Source organism: Pteronotus mesoamericanus, unplaced genomic scaffold (assembly GCF_021234165.1).
Source record: "Pteronotus mesoamericanus isolate MK-2021 breed Mesoamerican mustached bat unplaced genomic scaffold, CSHL_Meso_final contig_263, whole genome shotgun sequence".
NCBI classification, from domain to species: Eukaryota; Metazoa; Chordata; class Mammalia; order Chiroptera; family Mormoopidae; genus Pteronotus; species Pteronotus mesoamericanus.
The window spans coordinates 3710447-3730761 of record NW_026555112.1 but is presented as its reverse complement, the minus strand read 5'-3'; the positions used below and the strand labels follow the sequence as shown (position 1 = coordinate 3730761).

At 42.4% G+C, this 20315-nt stretch overlaps 1 protein-coding gene across 1 annotated transcript in view; it reads right to left on the bottom strand.

Annotated features, from left to right (window-relative positions):
- Positions 1 to 1228: 1228 nt before the first annotated feature.
- BPIFC (BPI fold containing family C) overlaps positions 1229 to 20315 on the bottom strand; it is a 30647-nt gene continuing 11560 nt past the window's right edge. Inside the window, exons 8-16 of the mRNA XM_054574501.1 lie at positions 19291 to 19382; positions 17629 to 17805; positions 16401 to 16454; positions 15412 to 15582; positions 14727 to 14794; positions 4393 to 4435; positions 2726 to 2789; positions 1922 to 1998; positions 1229 to 1412 (exon numbers count right to left, since the gene is read on the bottom strand). Coding sequence (XP_054430476.1) covers positions 1290 to 1412; positions 1922 to 1998; positions 2726 to 2789; positions 4393 to 4435; positions 14727 to 14794; positions 15412 to 15582; positions 16401 to 16454; positions 17629 to 17805; positions 19291 to 19382 — 869 coding nt within the window. The 3' untranslated portion in view covers positions 1229 to 1289. The remainder of the gene's footprint in view (positions 1413 to 1921; positions 1999 to 2725; positions 2790 to 4392; positions 4436 to 14726; positions 14795 to 15411; positions 15583 to 16400; positions 16455 to 17628; positions 17806 to 19290; positions 19383 to 20315) is intronic.

Genomic DNA, 20315 nt, shown 5'->3' with positions numbered 1-20315 from the left:
CTCCGAGGAGTGAAGGTCAGTCCCTGCGGGTAGCCAGGGCTTTCCAGTCCAGCCTTCTTTGGCGACCAAGGGCTCTATGATCATGCTTTTATATGCAATGTTTCTTGTTCAAAATAATAAGAGCTTTAAGCGGTTTCAGTTTCTAGTGCTACTTCCGGTGAAGAACAGCGACTTTGGAATCAGAATGACTTGGATTCAGTTTCTACCTCTGCCCTTTACTGACTTTGTGTGGCTAATCGCTCTTAACCCTTGTTTTCTCACCTATAAAATGGGAGCGTAATTCTTCATACAGATGCTGTGAGGATTAAATGAACCGACATCTGTGAGGTACTCAACACAGGGTCGGACATGCGGTTAGCACGCCAATCATTTCGGTCTTCCATCGCGCCCCCCAGATTGTAAACAACACAAATCCAAAGTTGTGGCCTCTATTCATCTCTTACATTATTCATACTGGTTTCCCTTTCCTCCTCTTTTGCTCCAATTTCACCCCCTTGATCAGGTGCTCTGACAACATTAGTGTCATCATCAACTGTAAATTCTCTAGGATTAGGACTCTGCTCTGCCGTTTCACTTAATCGGGGAGGGAAAACATCCTAAAACTGGAAGAAGTGATACGACTTCCAGAGTTTCCTGTGACCACCCTGTTTCTCACCGGAAACATGTAAGAGGCAAAAATCAAGCCTTGAAATCTGTACCACCTCAGTTTTCATTGGTGTTAGAGACACTAAATTCTCTTCCCTCTTTCCTGGATTTATTTTTTTATTTTTTTAAATCTGGGGCAGGAAATTTTGCAAATAAAAAGACAAGGTTGACATTGATAGAAAACAATTTTAATTAAATACAGGGGACAGCAGCAGTACATATAAAACAAAATCCAACAATATGCAGGGAGGGGAGAACCCTGGAGAGCTGAAAGGGCCAAAGGGCTCTCCACTGACGACAGCAATTCTCATCTGTCCTTAGGAGTTTCTCATGCGCCTCATCGGAAGGGCATGCCTTGCTCTTGGCCACAGAATCTTACACACACAGGAACACACAACATGCACTGAAATATGAACACACATTCAGCTGTCCATCTCTCCACACACACGGACACACACACACCCTGATTTAACTCTTGAACCCAGTTCGCCTCCCCTGTCTCTGAGGACCTGAGAACGAAAACTTTCAGCCTAAACACTTGACAAGAACTTTACAACTCCAGCGTGCACTGTCTTCTCCCTCTGGGTTTACAGTAGGTGGGATTAAGGGCCATTTACTTCCTGGAGTGGACTCCAGTCAGGCAGTCAGGGGACGGATTTCCCCCTCCACTGTCCACTTATCAGGTTCAGACCTTCCCAACCATAGAAACTTGATGGCTGTTTTAAAGGTGTTTCATACTTCAGGTCGGTGGAAATCAAAAGGAAATGCTGAAAAAGATGCAACAATGTAGATAAGGTTAAACTTCGGGCACCTGCAGCCATAGGATATCTGGGTGAGGGACAGAGGGCTCCTTTACCAGGTCCTGCTGTGTCACAGCCTCCTCTCCCTGTCCCCTGGTCATGCCTTTTGCCATCTACATAAGCTGCTCCACCTCTCTGAATCTTAACTTTCCTTATCTATAAAATGGGACTAATAATCCCAGCCTTACAGGTTGTCTTGTGAAATAAAATACAGTACAGTGCAGTGCATCTTGTTCTGTGGTTTGAATAAATTTGGCCACAAAGGGAGATGGGTCCTGGTCTGATTTTAAAGCTCAAGCTTAAATGCGTCTCATTGTAAATTGCAAGCTTGAAGAACCAAACATTTTGTTTAAAAAATTCCCTGGGCTGGGAAAAAGCAAAGCAGAACAAAATAAAATAGGAAGTAAGCAAATAGAAAGAGGCTTATTCTACTATGAAAAGGAATGGGGCAGTTAAGAGAATATTCACATTCTTACCTCTAGGACTTCAATATCTGAGTTGACGAATGAGATTTTGTGTGGGTTGGGCAGAGGAAATCCTTGCTGCAATTTTGCTAAAATATAAAACAAGATGTAAAATACTTGGGAATGGGCACGTAAAGTTTTGGCAAGTTTTTTAGTAAAAGACTAACAAGCAGCTTTTAAATAGTTTATCTTCTCATTCTCCCTAGTTCTGTGTTTTCATTTTCTCTAATCTGTCCCTAGCATTTCCCTGGAAGAATGGTTAATTAATCCATGTTTAATAAAAATGCACCTGCAATTATGTGCATTTGGATGGCAGGAAAATGCTGGCACCTTGTCCAATTTATATTTTGAAAAGAACTTAGTGGGTCCTGAGAACATTTTGGCCTATAATACAAAGCATATGTTAATTAAGCCAAACTGAAAATGTTGCTGCGTGAGAACAGTTGTCATTTCATTAAAACTCTATCTATCCAGATGGTGATCTTTGCATAAGAACCACAGAGACACCAACTGCTAGTGAGAGTCATGCCATTTCTGGCTGAAGGAGACTCTCCACCGCATAAGGAGAATGGTTTCAATCTTTTTAACTCAACCAGAAATAGCCTTTCTTGCTGAGTCTTCAAGTAGAGTGGCTAACAAGGCTTGAACTTGGAATGACTAATTTTGCAGCTGTATCATTGATGGTACAAACTTTGCAAATTCTGGTACTGGCCTGGATTCATAATAACACTCTAGAAGTAGAAGCTTCAGAGTGGAAAGTCCCAAACAATCCCCCACATTTAGCCCATGTCAGACTCACATTGTTTCCCAACTTACCGTTGGCCAGTGGGAGGACGCCAAAGTGGAGAATGGAGGACAGAATGTTTTCAAATCTCAAGACCTAAAATGAAAGAAGTTAAATCAGTTGCCAAATCAAGACACTTTTAAAGTACTATGCCTGGTTTGGACCTGCACTTTCCCACACCTTACCAGGATAGAGAGCTGTAGTTAGAATCTCCCCATAGAAATACAAATTCTAGTTTCCAGATGGTGAGAGCTATTTTGTGGGAAACCATATTATGGGGTTTCCCAATCTTTTTTCCTCCTTGAGGGTAGACATTTCTGCTCGCCTCTACCCTGGATCATGGTGACAACAAATGCAGAGGGACCACATGGCGGCAGCAAACATGGCAGCTGAGATACTACCAAGTAAGATGATCTAGAGCAACTAATACATATCCCAATTAGTAGTCTTTCTTAATTTACTAGGCAGCCCAGACACAGCGGTTCCCTTGCATGATGTTATGCCTCCGTAGTTAAGGGCATCACCAGAACACCTGATTTATCACTCATAAGCTATGGTAGTTGTATAATCTTAGCAAAGTTTTGGTTCCTGGGAAGATTCAGGTATTAAAAATAAATGGACCATGATACATATGAATTCAATCGATCAATATTTTTTGAGCACCCTCTAAGCTTAGCAATAATAAGGACCTCTTTGCAACTTAGCAAGGGTGGCTCTGAAGCAGACTTCCTAGGTTTACCTCCTGTTTTTAACACTTTACTGTGTGATGTTGGTGAAGTTCCTTGACCTCCCTGTGCCTCAAGTTCCTCAACTGTAAAGTGAAGATAACAGCTCTGATCTTATAGGGTGTTGTTAGGATTACACAAGTTAATATTATGCCCAGTATATAGCATTGCCATTTTTTCAGAAACATCATGATTAGTATACTTGTTATTGAAACTAAGGAGTTTGTCTGGGTCTTCCTGGAAAACTTGCACTCTGCTGGGCTCAGAAAATATTATTTATGAGACTGTCAGCTATGCATTCTCACTGACTATAGTCTGTCATTGCCTAATGGCTATGCCACAGAAGTGCTCACCCACAGTGGCCCTACTTGAGGACCACTGCCCTAGAATGCAAGCGCCATGAGAGTGGGACACAATTAGCGATTTGGCGGATCTTCCTGAAGCTTGGGGGTCGGGGGTACCAAGTCACATGTTGGGACCTCCTGACTCTTCCAGCCAGGAGGTCACCAGGCTGGGCCCCCCAAAAAGGTATCTATACCACCAGCCTTGACCTCATTTTAAGAGGTGATTAGAAAGCCTTCAAAGAGCCAACCTATGGCCTAATAATTGACATAGAGCCTCATCCTTTAGGAATCTGGCTCTTAAATTTAACTGGAGAGGATTATTTTATCCAAAAAGTAAAATTTCCTTGAAAATACCCTCTTTTTCCAAACATTGTACAGTGTCTTAGCAGTCTTTTGAGTTCTTTTTAAAATCTTTTTGAACAGATCAAAGTGAATCGTAGAGTTCCTATCTTGTTTAATAGTGGATGGGCTTGGTGGACTAGTAGCTACATAAAGAATATTAAAGGAAAAGCCTACACTTATGGGGGAAAACAGGCACTAGTCAGCAGTATAGAAAACAATCATCCAGATACTATATAGGAGAACTCTTGTACTTCCTGGGCAAGGAACTCTGAGAGCCCCGATTCCTACCTCAATATTGCTGCGTCTGGACTCTGGCAAAGAGAGGCGGAACCTGAAAACAAAAACCGACAGGAAAAGGTTAAGGGGAGAACATTTTAAAACAATTAGTTCAGTAGAAAGAAATGAAAGTTTTCTTTTTCTTTTTAAAGTTTTTAAAAAGTTTTCTTTTTAGCTCAATAAGCTGCTATTTAAAAAAAAACACCCATTTTTGTAAGGACATTATGTTCTATCACATCTTTACATCTGTATTTGTTGCTTAAGAAGCCGAGCAGGAATAACAGAAGGCTTGGGTTCCTCAAGTGCATTTGCTCCGTGGGACTTACTGTTGGCAACCTGGAATGTGGAACAACCTTAGGAAACAGTTTTCAGTCCACAGCCATGCACTCCATGAAGTGCCCAGTCTCATCTGACCTCTAAAGCTAAGCAGGATTAGGCCTGGGCAGTACTAGGTTGGGAGAACATTTTTCAGGTCTACTTCCTCTGAACTCAACCTAGTAACTTCTCTGACCCAGGCTGGTTCCTTATTAATAAAATGACAATGATGATGGTGATAGTAATGACACTTTATGACATGTCTTGGTTTAGGAGATTTATAAACATTTTAAAAATTAATCTTCACAATTACCCTGTGATAGATGCAATTATTGTTGCCCCTTTTTCAGACAAGGAAACTGATGATCAGAGAAGAGAATTAAATTGCCCAAGTCACAGAATTAGCAACTGATGGATCTAGATGACAAATCTCTATTTGACTCTAGACTCTATGCTCAGTCGAGGCCACAGCTCTCAGAAGGCTGTGTCACCTATGTAATGCTCAGTCGAGGCCACAGCTCTCAGAAGGCTGTGTCACCTATGTAATTTTTTATCTGCTCAGTCATAACAGAGAGGGGAATGTTCGCTATGATAGCTGTCTGGCATTAAAGGCAATGCAGTGTGATTGTTAAAGGCACTGCTGGGGAACTGTGAGCAGATGCCTCCCGCTGGTCACACCATCTCTCATCACGGACAAGGCAGATCAGGTTATAAACTCGGCCTATGTAAAGCTGGAATACACTTGTGCGTTTTCTTTCTTTTTTTTCATCACAACCCCAAGCCATGATTGGCCTCTTCAGGACTACTTGCTAGGAGTGAGGTTGTCTGGGGTTTCCCGCGAACTGACTACCCTTTCCTCCTCAGGCCATCTTCTCTCCCCTTGTTCTCTAGGCGTACTCACCAGATTAGTTTACTAATGGACACGTCTCACTAACTGCAGAGAAGCAGGTGGAGCAAGGAGCAAACTGTTCTGAAAAACATGCAAGTGCAGCTCCGACCACTGGGTGGCGACGGAGTTCAGTCCTTTGACCTTTCTCTACCAGGCCCCTACCTGCTACTTAAAGCCTTGCCACTAGAAATTAATTTTTATTTCAGAACCACAGAGTCCTTGGGGGAGAAATGGAGCTCAAATATCCCTTAGTTGAAGACATACAGGAATATAGCCTATTTTTAAAAGTTTTGGAGGATGTTTATTGTCCTGATATAAAACCAGAGCTAAAGTGCAAACTCTTAAGTATGGCAGTAGGCCCTTCATGATCTGGGTCAATATGTAAATATGACATACTGAAGGTCAAGTGGGCCAAAGCGCAGGCATTCACAACACCGCTCCTCCAACCCCGTGGCCATCGCAGACACTGGAAATCAATCCCATACCCAATGCTCTGTAATAATTGTTGGTCTCTTTGCCCTCTGACTGTGAGCTCCTTGAGGATAGAGATTGAGTCTTAACTTTGTATTCCCACATTGAGTACAGAACATGGAGCATTAAGACACTTAGTGTTCTTCCATTCATTCATTGATTCATCCAGCAGATATTTACTGAATACCTGGTATACGTCAGCCCTGGGACAGGTGTTTCTGATGCCAATTGTGTGAAAAACCAGACACAACCACTGCTCTCATGTAGCTTACAGCCCAATGGGTGCACAGACATTAATCAAATACCCCACCCATGAAAGCTTACTTGCAGATTGAGCTACAAGCTCTGAGGGAAAGGAGGCAAATGAGAAAGGAACCTGATCTTACTTGGTGGGTACAGGAAGTTTTCCCAAAAAGGGAACTATGTCCTGGAGCTAACATATGAAAGAAGAGCAGCGTTAAAAAGGCAAAATGGGGAGGAGGGAAGGAGTCTGGGCAGAGGTTGCAAAGGGTCCAAGGAGGGAACAGAGAGCCTGGGAGAGGTTGCAGCAGAATGCTGCTAGAGAAACAGGCTGGGCTGACCATGCTGGGTTTCTCAGGCCATGTTAGAATTCTGATATTTATCCTAAGAGCAAGGAACCTATGGAAGGTTTCTAAGAAGGAAGCTAAAGTCTGTGTTTTGTAGAGATCGCTCTGGCTGCGGTATGGAGGAGAGACTGGCAGGCCAAGAGGTTTTCCAGGTGCTTATTCGTTGCTCAGTAATATGCTCTGCAATGTGCAGAATTTTATATTTATATGAGGGATGGAGAGAAGCTGTACGTGCAAGAAGCAATTAGAGAACAATGCAAAGCAGTGTGTATTCAGGCGCTCTTTGGCGAGGTTACATACCACACTGACTTGCTGCAGCAATTCTGAGGTGTGAAAATACAAAAAAGCCAACATAGGGGGTGTGTGTGTGTGTGTGAGAGAGAGAGAGAGAGAGAGGTGGAGGGGGGAAATAAAATGCCTTTTGAGAGAAGCACTCTGTACACTATATGTCCTGTAGCACCCAGTATTGTAATTGCCTGTCATTCTGAATGTTTCTCTCACCAGGCTGTGGATTTAGAAGGTAAAAACCACTGTTCTCTCTACTCTCTGTTATCAAGAATAGCACAGAGGAGCTTCAGAAAATCTCATTGAGTGGGTATGTGGATAAGTGAGCAGATGAAGGACATGGGTGGGGGAATGTCCATTGGAACTGAGGTCACTTTGGGGGTGAGCCAGCGAGTGTGTTCATTTTAGGGAGCTACGGGAGGTAAGGCTGGCTGGGTTGAAAGGCAGATATAAATGAAGAGCTTGAAAACCCCAGGCTGCAGATTTGACCCAACAATGAAAGGTTTTGAGGGAAGGAATGTCTTGAGCCTATTCCTGTGTTTAAGGATCCTCTCGATGAGGGAGAGTTTCCTGGTGTTTTAAATTCATTGCCTTCTGCAGCCTGGAAATTCCCCCAAAGAGTTAGGGAGAAGGGGAAGAAGTCCCTTGGGGTTTCCTCCTCCCATAGGGTCCCCCACTGTGGCATTTCTCTGCTCTGGCTTCAACAGTGGCCCAGAGGAAGGGTGGAGCTGGAGATACCCAGGTGCCAAGTCTGAGCTCTGTTGACCTGTCCAAAGTGCTGTTCCAACAGAAACTGAATCCATTCTTCCCAGACCTGTTTTCCCCTCTGGGTCTTTCTCCAGATGGCTCACCTGGGGAAGTGTTTACCCGCCCAAGCTGTCAGGAGTGGAGTAAGGTGATGATTCTATCTGCCTCGAGTCAGCGATATTTGCATTTTCTGATGGGGTTGCATGGGAGGGGTTGTCGGGCTTGTGTGTGTGTGTGTGTGTTGATGGTAATGGGGTGGGGTGCAGTTTGGGAGCATCCAAAACCTCAATTGTGGCAATGTCAAAAAAAAAAAAAGATCTGAAATTCTAAGTGGTTCAAAAATAATGTACATTTGATTGCTTCAGGGTTTGCTTGTGATCAAGAAAAGAGGGTTAGAATTATGTTATCTGCATGAAGACCAAATAAGGGAAAATGTAATTTTATTTGGCTTCTGAAATAACCTCAAAATGTCTACTATGTGGGCCAATCTGCATTGGGGTTACCTCTGTATAGAACTGTGTTGGGAATAGAAAGCTCTCTTGTAAAGAGAACAGTCAGAATCTGGTTTATGACTTTGAGTGCTAAATGTACAGCATTAAGACCACTCTGGCTTGTCATGTCTCTTGGCACCAATTTCTCCCTCTTTCTTGGTCAAACTTAGATCTTAGAATGGGGAAAGAGAATGAAATACTACTACTAGAAATAACAGGTTTTTCTGGAGCACTGAGTTTGTGCTGGGTATTGTGCCTGTCACACATTATCTCATTTATCCACACAACGGCTCTATGGAGAGGTGCTCTCTTTTGCTGATGAGGAAAATGATAGAGAGGTTCATTAACTTGCTCAAGGCCCTGCAGTTCCAAATGACTGAGGCAGAATTCAAAGTGACATATGCCTGACTCCAGAGCCTGTGCTCTTAACTAGGCATATACAAAGAGGTCAAGTTTATTACTTATACTCTCAGCCTTTGCTTTCTTTATCCTTTACTCACTTCCTTAATGTAACAAGAAAAGGACTGTGTCCAATGCCAGTGACTTCTCTTTTCTCAATACTTTGCATTGAGAAAGGACATGCTGCCTGTTTCAATCCATGCTCATGGGTTTCTGCTTCTAGGCAAGGGAATTTATGTTCTGTCTTAGGTCTCAGTCTTATTTTCTACGTCTTAGCTTTTCACTACATCAAAGGCATGATAATGCACTAAGTAAACATTCCAGGCTTTGAAAACAGACTCATCCAGGTTCAAGTTCTTGCTCTATCCAATAACTCTGTGACTTGCGTAGGTCATATAACCTCCAGAAACTGAAATGTGGGGATAATAATACCTACCTCTGGGGCTATTCATTCAATCTACATTTATTGAGCACTGTGCCAGGTCCTGGAGATACAGGCTTGTGAGGTTTAAATGAAATAATATATGTGCAGTTCTTGGCACAGGACCAATAGACAGTAAAGTCTCAATAATAAAGAGTAGGATTTCCAGTCAAGATGGAGGCGTAGGTAAACATGGCTCGTCTCCTTACACAACCACAGCAAAACTTACACTAAACTACAAAACAATGATCACCCAGAATCGTCAGAAAATCAAGCTGTGTGGAAGTCCAACAACCAAGGAATTAAAGAAGTGACATTCAACCAGATGGGCAGGAGGGGCAGAGATGTGGAGATGGGCAATGCAGAATGGGGGGTCCCACACCCATGTGAGGTGGATAAAAATAGGGAGGGATTCCTCAGAAGTGAGGGACCCCAGCTCCACACCAGGCCACCCAGCCCAGGGTTCCAGTGCCAGAAGGTAAGTCCTCATAACTTCTGGCTATAAAAACCAGTGGAGGATGGGGCAGTGGAAGGAACTGTGGGATTCTCCGGTGTCTCCTCTTAAATGGCCTGCAGTGGACTTAGGACTTATGCAGACTCCCTCCCCCTGGGCCCTAGCACTGGGGCAGCAGCTGGAAGGGCACCAGTAGCATACAGGGGGAAACAGAAGTGTCAGGCATCGGGGCAAGTCCCAGAGGACAGGTTTCTCCTGGACAAAACTCCAGAGGCCAGGCAGTGGCCATTGTTCCTTTTCTGAGCCCTCCCCCACACAGAGCCACAGAGCAGTGACATCATATCTGAGATTCCATGAACTTGGTTCACATAGGTTGCCCCCCGCACTGCCATGGGATAACCTAAAGCTCCGCCGCATCCAACATACTGGTGCATTTTTTTACAATAGGCCACACTACTAAGGGAATCAAAGCAGCTCTACCTAATAAATAGAAACAAACACAGGGAAGCTGCCAAAATGAGGAGACAAAGAAATATGTCCCAAATAAAACAACAAAACAAAACTCCAAAAAAAGAACTGAACAAAATGGAGATAAGCAATCTATCAGATGCAAAGTTTAAAACACTCATTACTTAAATAACATAAAAAATACCCAGGCAAAAGCGAAGATTACACAAAGTGAAATGAAGAAAAAGTTACAGGGAATCAACAGTGGAGTGGATGAAGCCGAGAATTGAATCTGATGTGGAACATAAGGAAGAAAAAAACTTTCAATAAGAACAGCAAAAAGAAAAAAGAATAAAAAAAAAAATGAGGACAGGATAAGGAGCCTCTGGGACAACTTCAAATGTACCAATGTTCGAATCATTGGGGTGCTGGAAGGAGAAGAGAGCAGGAAATTGAGAACTTACTTGAAAAAATAATGAAAGAAAATTTCCCTAATTTGGTGAAGGAAATAAACATACAAGTCCAGGAAGCACAAAGAGTCCCAAACAAGATGGTAATTAAAATGCCAAAGGTTAAAGATGAAAAGAGAATCTTAAAAGCAGCAAAGGAAAAGCTAATAGTTACCTACAAGGGGTTCCCATAAGACTGTCAGCTAATTTCTCAAAAGAATCTTTGCAGGCTAGAAGGGACTGGCAAAAAGTATTCAAAGCGATGAAAAACAAGGACCTACAACCTAGATTACTCTGTCTAGCAAAGCTATCATTTAGAATGGAAGGGCAGAGAAAGTCCTTCCCAGACAAGGTAAAACTGAAGGAGTTTATCATCACCAAGTCATTATTATACGAAATGTTAAAGGGACTTATTTAAGAAGATTAAAATGATGAATATTAAAATCACAATAAATTCACAAGTATCAGCAATTGAATCTAAAAAACAAACTAAGCAAACAAACAGAACAGAAACAGAATCATAGATATGGAGATCATTTGGAGGGTTACCAGTTGGGAGACAGAATGGGGGAGAATGGGGGGAAAGGTGGAAGGATTAAGAAGTACAGATTGGTTGGTACAGAATAGACAGGGGGACGTTAAGAACAGTATAGGAAATGGAGAAGCCGAAGCTTAAATGCATGACCCATGGACATGAACTAAGGGGAGGTGCTGGAGTGAACGGGGGCAACAAGTGGAAGGGGGCAAAGGGTGAAAAACTGGGGCAACTGTAATAGCATAATCAATAAAATATATTAAAAAAATAAAGAATGGCCATAAATAGTAGAACAAAAGGTGATTTCTCTAAGTGCCATCACTGGTGAGGAGACAGGGGAGTGTTTTCTGAATAGGGTAACTGTAGAAATGATTTTGTATGATTGAACACCACTTTCCCCTGGCTGAGGCCAGCCACAAATTTTAAATAATAGCCACAGCCAACATTCCTTGAGCACATAACATGCACTTTACATGTATTAACTCACGTATTCCTCACAACAACAGCTGAAGTAGGTTTTATTTTATCCTCATTTTATGCCGGAGGAAACAGAGGCCCAGAGAGGTTAAGAAACTTGCCTGGGACTCTACCGCTAATGAATCTGGGCTGGGATCTGAACCAGGGAGTCTGACTGCAAGGCCTGCGCTCTCACCACCTCTCTAAACTCACCACTCGGGATATGCCTCTGATTTCTGCATCCCATGTCCTTGCAGCCCACCTGAGCAGCTCCAGAAAGAGGCTCCTCCGGGCAGGGGGTGGTTAGAAAGGGGCTGGGTGTTCTGGAGAGCTGTATTTGGAGATACCGTGTTCCCTCTCAGGGATGTTTCATTGATCCCCACCCACTTTCCACCTCTATCTGCTGTGTCTCTCTGACATCACGGAAGATGAAACCAGCCCATCCTGAAAAGCAGTGCTTGCTCACGAAGCCCAGGAGTGGAGTCACTGGCTGGGGTGCCCTGTGTGGGCGGCGGGGCTGCTGCTCTTGCTGCCAAAGGCTAAGGCTGCTCTTTCAGCACTGTCGTCACTCCTTCGCCAAGTCTTGCCTCTCATTTTGCCTGAAGCCTGAGCGAAGCCTGGCCCACTCACCCTGGCCTCATCTGCTCACTGCCTGAGGTATGCTATAGCGCCCCCTGCAGGACCTACCCTCAGATTCATTGCAGGCAACCTGTGCAGTTGGGACAGGGCCTCAGCTCAGAAGGGCCCCTGCTTAGATGAATGCCCTGCTGTATCCATCTTGAAATTCTCCATAACTTTTGAAGAAGGGGCCTCCACTTTCATTTTGCACTGGGTCTTGCAAATTATGTAGCTAGTCCTGCTCAGATCCTGCTAAGGCCTCAGGATGCAGGATGCCTCCCCAGCGTGAGAATCTAAAGGAGACTCCCAGAAGGCAGAAGTCCCATTGCAGGTGTGGGTTTACCAGGTCAAAGCATACTTGTGGACCACAGGCAGCTGGAGAATGAATTCACATATTTCCTTGGATGATGTGAATCGAGCAGGTTACAACCAGTTTTTCCAATTACTCCCATAAATAAACATAATGCCCCATGAACAGGCAGTCTCTTACCAGTGGGAATGGTGGAGATTAGGGTCAGCTTGATTTAAGCAGAAAAGCAAACCTGGTCTTTCTTGCTCCTTCAGGCCTTTCCTACCCGCCTGCCAGAAGCCTGAAGTCCCATCCATATTAAATCCTTCCTTCGGATCCTGACAGAAACCAGATTGCTGTTCAAGTGCAAACGTCGTTTCTACCTGCTTAGGAGCTTGCTGCCGAGTTTGGCAGCCCTGCCCCGTTCTCCCCCTCACTCCAGATGTGCAGCCCCTATCAGCCCTTTCCTCTCAGTCCTCAAACGGATGGAGGTCCCACCTGTACCACAGTCCTGCGGCTCAGGCAGACCACCCTCCGCGTTCCCTCCTTCCTCTGTGGCCCAGCTCAGCTGCTGCCAGCCGCCTCCTCCCCTTCTGCCCTTTCCCTCCTCATCTCCTGCTCTCGAGCTCAGTCATTCAAACTGCCATTCCAAAGATCACTCATCAAGGCTCAGAGTTTCGTGAGCTTTGATCTTCTAGAAATGGGGCCACATTATGACTCCTGGGGGCCCAAGGCACTTTTGCCTTTGGGAAACTTTCCTCCATTTAAAAAAAAAAGTTACAAGTTATATTTTAAGACTGTGTAGGTATACAGATAAGTATAATCCTCGCTGGATTGTGTTCATTTTTCATTCTTATTTTAAAATACATTAAAACATTTTCATGGATCTCTAAAGTATTGTGGGCTCTAGGTACTGTGCTTATTGACCCTAATGGAGTCCTGTTTACAGGGCTGGGAAAAGCTGGGTAAAACCTTCTTGAAATCTTGTGTCTCTGGGAAACCACACTATTTTTTTTTGTTTTTCCTTTCACTAGGAAAACAACATACAATTGACTCTTGAACAGCAGAAGTTTGAACTGTGTGGGTCCACTTACATGCAGATTTTTTTCAAAAATACCGCTGGTCCTCTGTATCCATGAATTTCACCTCTGTAGCTTCAACCAACCAGTATTTGAACAGCATTTTTGACCCATGGCTGAGAATCCACAGATGTGGGGGGCTGACCATATGCATTGTTTTACATTATTTCACGTAAGGGACTCGAGCAACCTTGGAACTTGGTATCTGTGGGGCATCCTGGAGCCAGTCCTCATCAGACACTAAGAGCCAACTGTAGTTAAGTTCTTGGGGAGTCAAAAGTTGTAGCAAATTTTTGACTGTGCAAGGTGGGGGAGGGGTGTCAGCAACCTTAGCCCCTGTGTTCAAGAGTCAGCTGTAGTTATGAAGAAAATTTTAAGGAAAAATGCAACTCTCATAATCTATCTTAACACAGTCCTTCCTTTGCTATTCACTTCCTTGTCCCGATGGAAGGCTATTTTACAAAGGAACATGATGTGCTTATACAGTTCCATATTTTGCTTGTTCCATTTAATATTATTTTATTGAAAACATCTTGCATGTTTCTACCCTAGTCCTGATAACCATCTAGTTGACTGATGGCGACTGACTTACTTTCCCCCTCTGTTGGTTTCCTTTTCTTTTTGGACCCTGCCTTCTTTTTCTGTTTTGTTCTCTGTGCATTTCTTCCTTTTGCAGATTTAATCTTGGCCATCTGATCATTCTATATGTCCTCCCCACAGGGGTCTGACTAATGGCTTCAACTGTGGGCTTCATACAGCTCAGGAAAATGGGCCATTCTTTCAAGCGGCCATTAGTGTTCAATGATCTGTGCCTACGACCTGTTCAGGCCTGTTCACACTGCATGACGTGTACGGGAGAGCCAGCCAGGCCATGCGGCACGGGCTTGTGAAACCCTGCCTTATAGCAATGGCATCCAAGTGTCAGAGCCTGAAGTATCTCAGAAATAATTCAGTCCAACTTCAATATTTTACAGATCAGGAAACTGACACTCAGAGGTTAATAGATTTGATCATGGTTAAAAAACCACTGAGCAAGGATATGAAACTTCATTCCTTGACCTCCAAGTTTCATGCTCTTTCCTCAATGGCGTACTTTCTGAATTTGTTAAAGAGGAACTCTACCTTTATAGTGCTGTGCCATTGGAATGTGCATTTATATTAAATAATTAATTTATAATTATTTGTTGCCCATTTTATCTTAGTATTATTTAACGGGAAGAGAAAAGGAAAAGTTAGCAACATGTTTTTAAATTCCCACTTTGACGTGATCCGGGCTATTGCGGGAGAAGTGCTTAAGCGATTCATGTTCCATCCAATGGTAACTTCGCCTGTTCTGTTAATGTCCACTTTGTCTCTAGGGTCTGTTGATTCACTTATGATGAAGGTTCCCAACAGTTAAACCAATTGATCTTACCTGTTCAGAGACAAGGAGCAGATCAGTCTTTGTCCCAAAATAACCAGGCCAACACTGGTACTAGCAACCTGCAGACAATAAAAACATTGATTACTAAGAGGAATGGATCTCTCTGGCCACAGATTGGCCATAAATATTATTTCCTATAGTGGAAACATGATAAACTTCACTTTCCCTCTCATTCCAAGAGATATTTGAAAAAAACAATTCTAAAAGTACTGTCTTTCAGGTAAGAAAGCTATCTATGAAGACTTTCTGAGGATCTCCTTCAAACTATTTTTCTATTTTCTCCTAATCTCTATGTACTCTGTGTGCATGCGTGTGGGGTATTTTGCTTAGGTTCATTGTATTAGTCCCCTTTTATTGAATCGTATGTGGCTTTCATCTGCTCAAATAAGCTTGAATTCCACCTTAACTTATTTCAAGGAAAAACAAGTTTGGCTATCAATGTAACTGAAGCAGAGGGAAGGGCACATAGGAAGCAGAGAATGGTACAGAGCTATTTTACAATGTATGGGGATTGAGCACTGGATTCCCACGTCTCCCCCCAACCCCAGTCCTCACTCCTAATTGCTGAGATCACTTCCCACCCTTCCCAGCATGTAATAGACCACTGCTGGTCAGTGCTCTGCTACAGGAACAGAACTGGTATCCAAGGGCTGCCTGTCTATCCCCGCAGACTTACAAAGTCCATGGACACGATGGTTTCAGCCGTTGAGTTCTCAGACTCCGTGAGTATCACAATGGAGGCAGGGATGTCCAGGGTGAAGTTCCCTGGCAGTAAATTGACCACAGGAGGCTCTGTTGCCATGATCCGAAACATGAAGGGCTGGGACAAGATGTAGATGTCTGCGATCTGCCCATGTTCGGGGGTGGAGGGGGGAAACGGAGATTGGGAATTATGAGTTGAGGAGGGAAAATCACAAGTTTGGGGTGGCTTGTGGTGATTAAATCTTACATCATGCAGTGAGAATAGAAAAAAGATCTCTAATGATAACAACAACACCACGCAAAAAACTCCAAATAATAACAGTGGAGGTTTGTTAAAGACATAGCATGCCAGGCACCACATCAAGGCTGTCTGTATCATCTCATTTAATCTTCACAAAATCCCTGTGAGGCACATTCTCCCCATTTTCCAAATGAAGGAAGTGAGTCTTAGAGAGGTTAAGTCATTTTTTTCATGATTCCAGGTGAGTAAATTGCAGAATTGGGATTCAAATCTAGGTCTGTGTGGTTCAAGATCCTTGCTCTAAAACCAGATTGCTTTAAAAACAGCATCTCTCTCTTTGTCCTCAAGGGCAGGCTGGAGCCTTTCAGCACACTATGTCCGACACTCAGGCGCTCTGAAGGCATGGCATTAAGAGCTGCTTCACTAAAGCTAAAGGCGTGGGCACTGTCCCTTCATCTCCCATTTAAGCTAATTATTTCAAGTGTGGTGGAACTTTGAGGATGGAAGAGATAGATGATTTATTTTGTGAACTTAAAATGCCTTTAATAGTAACTTGTTCAGTAAATACTTGTGGATATTTGATTAAAAGAAAAAAATTCCTTAAGAATGAAAAGATAGACTCAGGCTTGCACTGAAAGGAATATAAAGAACTCACAAGTCTTACAAAAGTAATTCCAATGAAACCAAATACACTGTCAAGGAGTCAAATCCTGAGAACTCACCCGGGAGAGCATGTTGCCAATGCCTTGAGAGTTTCGAAACAAATGGCTGGAAATCTGGAAAATTAAGATGATTATGTCACTGTAAGGTTTTTACCTTGGGTTATCTTTTCAGGGAAAATGTAGAGTTCCCCATAATTTTTATGAATTATGAAGCTGTTACACCAAAAAAAGGTGTTTGAAGGCAACTTATCATTTTATAGACCAAACATAGGAATTCTGAGACTCAGGGGGAAGTAAAGTGACTTGCACATGGGAAGTCACAAAGGAATTACCTTCCCTTTGAGTACATGACTTTTAACGTTGGGAACACTGTGTATATCATATATGCATAATCCATGTATAAATATTCTGCGGTGGTTCACAATAGGTTTAGTGCTATTGTCCTGATTTTCAGAGATCACTGAGATATAGAATGCTTAAGTAATTTATTTTCACAGATGGATGGTTTTCAAGTTGTGAAGCTAAAAGTATCTAATATTCAGCACTGTATGGTAGCTGGTGCTGCCAACTTAGCATTCTGAACATAAGGTTTATAACTGCTTGTATAACTAGGACGTACAGAATGAAAAGACTCATGATGAATGCTCAGGAAAAGTTGTTGATTGACTGGCTGGAAAGAGTGTTCTTGTTGTATGTAAAAGAGAGGGGCATTGCAAAGAGAATCAATGTGTACCTGTACTACTACTGGTCGTTGTAGATAAATCAGTTGCAATTGCTAATAGGAGAAATTTTTATGTTGGTATAATACAAGGGATAATAATAGTGATGATAACCAGCAACACCTATAAAACACGTACTCTGTGCTGGGCATTGGTCTGAAAGCTTTACATACATTTAAACCTCTTTAATGTCCGTATCAACCCTATAGGTACAGAATAATTATTTTTCCCACTTTCCAAATGAGGAAACTCTGGCACAAGGTGGTAAGTAGATTGAAAATGCCCAAGGCCACAGGTAATAAGTGATGAAGGGGGCCCTGTCATTATTTCGAGGGCAATCTGGAACAGTGACTCAGTATCATAAAAAAATGAAATGGAAAAAACTGGAAATCCAAAAATTCTCCAACTAATACCATTCATTCCACTAATCCTTCATTCATTGTTCTGATAGGAGTGAGAGTCTTCAAAGCTCAGGGAGAGAAATTATGACATAAAAAACCCCCAAAGTGGGATGCTTATAATAAGATTACGTTTTGGCGCCTACTGTCATCACCCATTAACCTTCTCACCTCTTTTGTGGAGAGAGTGACATTGAAAGCCCCAGCTGTAAAATGAGCGAAGGATGCAGATTGAAAGAAATACTCGGAGATTCCAATGTAGAGCATAGAGTCGCTTCGTTCTGGGAGCTCAAAAGGCACTGGAGGAAAGGGGGGCTCAGTGAGGTTGTCCAGTGGGTAAAATACGCCCTGTGGGAAAAGAGAGAGAGAGACCAGACTGTCAGCTGGAGGCTCAAATGTGCAGGGCTACAGAAGGTGGACCCTCTTGGGTAAGAATAAGAAAAATTTCAGAAATTTATTAGGGAAGGAAAAAAATGATAAGGCCTTCTGAGTTCTTGACTAGTGACTATGTTTCACAGCTCTGAGGACTTGTTGAGCATACATCTGTGCTCAACAGTGGGCATGTGGATCCACCATGGGTATAGCCTAGTGAGAAGTTCCTTGTCAGTCCTTTTCGCTGAGAAGGAAAGGCAGGTACATTTAGCTGGAGGTGACAGCTCTGAATAGTTTCTGAGGTGCCGGGTAGAGAGGTCAAACCCTTGACCTTCAAAATCTGTGGTTGCGGAGCATCTGGGGTGTCACAGAAAGACTCAGGAGGCCCCAGAACTGTAAATGGTTTAAAGTATTTTTTTAAAGCATTCAGCAAATATTTATTGCGTTGAATGGAGGTGAACATAGCACCTTGAACTGCACCTGCATCATTTGTTCGTGAACACATCATGGATTGCAGAAGTACAGGGGAAAGTCTATGGTGTTGCTAATGCTGCCCTTGTTCACTACTGGTTGTTATTACAAAATGGTAGCTGTGTAGTATTCAACTAATTTGAGTGACTCTGAGTGACTGAAATATAAGCCAATATGCATTAAAAAAATGATAGTAACTTTGGGGCAAAAGTAAACATAAGGGCAGTTAATCACTTTTCCAAATCAGCAAACACCATTTTCAGGTGCACATGACCCCAACAGAGGTCAGTAGCTCTCAGTTAAACTGACTAATCTGAGAAGGGTAGAAACACCAATATGTATAATTACTGATACGTTAAGTTCTAATAAATGCAAACCGCTTCACTTGCTGCCTCCTAGCCTCAAATCTACTCCCAGAGGCAAAGGCATCATGATACTTTTCTTGAAGCAGACAGACATATCTTGTGCAATCTGAACAATCATTTACCAATCAAGAAAATGTTCGAGTCTTTTCAAGGAGCATACACATTATGGAATTGCTTAGAGATGATTTGAAGAGCATGCAGGTATATTTTTTCTGCACATAAAGTTTGTTCCCCAAATATAGTCAGCCCTCTGTATCCAGAGGTTCTGCTTCAACCAACCGCAGATCAAAAATATATTTTTAAAAAGCTATGTTGTTGCTGACGTGCACTACGTAGTTAGGCTTATGATGGTTGCGTCTGTACTGAGCATGTAGTTTTTTTTAAACAGCTATCTACATAGTGTTTATATTGCATTAGATTTTATAAGTAATCTAAAGGTGGTTTAAAGTATACAGGAGGATTTACATAGGTTAAATGCAAACACCATGTCATTTTATATAAGGTACTTGAGTATCATAGATTTTGGTATTGGGGGTGTCCTGTAACCAGCCCCTGGAGGGTATCAAGGGATGATTGTACTGGCTGTTCATAGCCAGGATGAGGACTCTGATGATGATAAAGTTACCTTCAAATTCAGGTCAATGTAGTTCTCAGTAATTTCTGGAGAACTCATTAGGGAATAATCCAGCATGGTATAGTTGTTGATCTTGGTTAAAACTAAATAACAAATAAAGCAAAAAAAAATTTACATTCATTAAAAGCATAACATATGATTAATGTATACCTAGAACAAATTTTTAAGTAATTTAATAATTTTTAATTTTCTGTTGTTTAAAATAATAATTGCCTTATTTCATAAGTAATACACGTTCACTTTTTTCTATTTATTCATTTATTCATTCATTTGAATTACAGATGACATTCAATATTATATTAATTTCAGGTCATGCTCACTTTTTAAAACCCAGGAAAAGTAGGTAAGTCAAAAGAAGAAAGTAAAAACCCCTTTAGATCAAATTACCCTGAGAGGAACTTAAGTAACATCTTGGTTCATACTCTTTTAATCTCTTCCCCTGCCCCCCTCTTCTTTTTTAAAAAGACAAACAAAAGTCATTTGTCAATATTAAGCCATATATATTAGGTTGGTATAGTGAGAGACTTTCAAGTTCTATGTTAAAGCCTCCTTTGTAGTTAGAACTTAATTTTTCTACAATGAGCATGTACTACTGTTGTAATTAGAAATACATTTAGAAAAGAAATATCGAGAGAGACAGACAGTAAAATTTACTAAGCTGCAGAGGCTGACGAAATTCTCACGCACAGTGCTACTGATTTGCATTACTTTTTGTCCTATCATTTTCAGAGCAAAGCAGAAGGCCAGGCTTTCTGCTTTCAAGGGCCAGGAAACAGCTGGCTTGCAGGAGGCATGGATCTCAGGGCCTGGCCCAGTCTGTCTGTGCTGTGTGCAGTGCTCAGTTTCCAACCTGGCTGGAGAGTTGCTTTCCCGACCCCCACCACGTGCTCTGATAGGAAGACTTCCTTCCCGGTTTAGAGGAACGTATGTGAGCACCACAGCTTCCCTTCCTGCATGCCGCATTCGTTTTATTCCATTGATGGAGAGGAGAAAAAAAGAAGAGATGAAGTGATTTG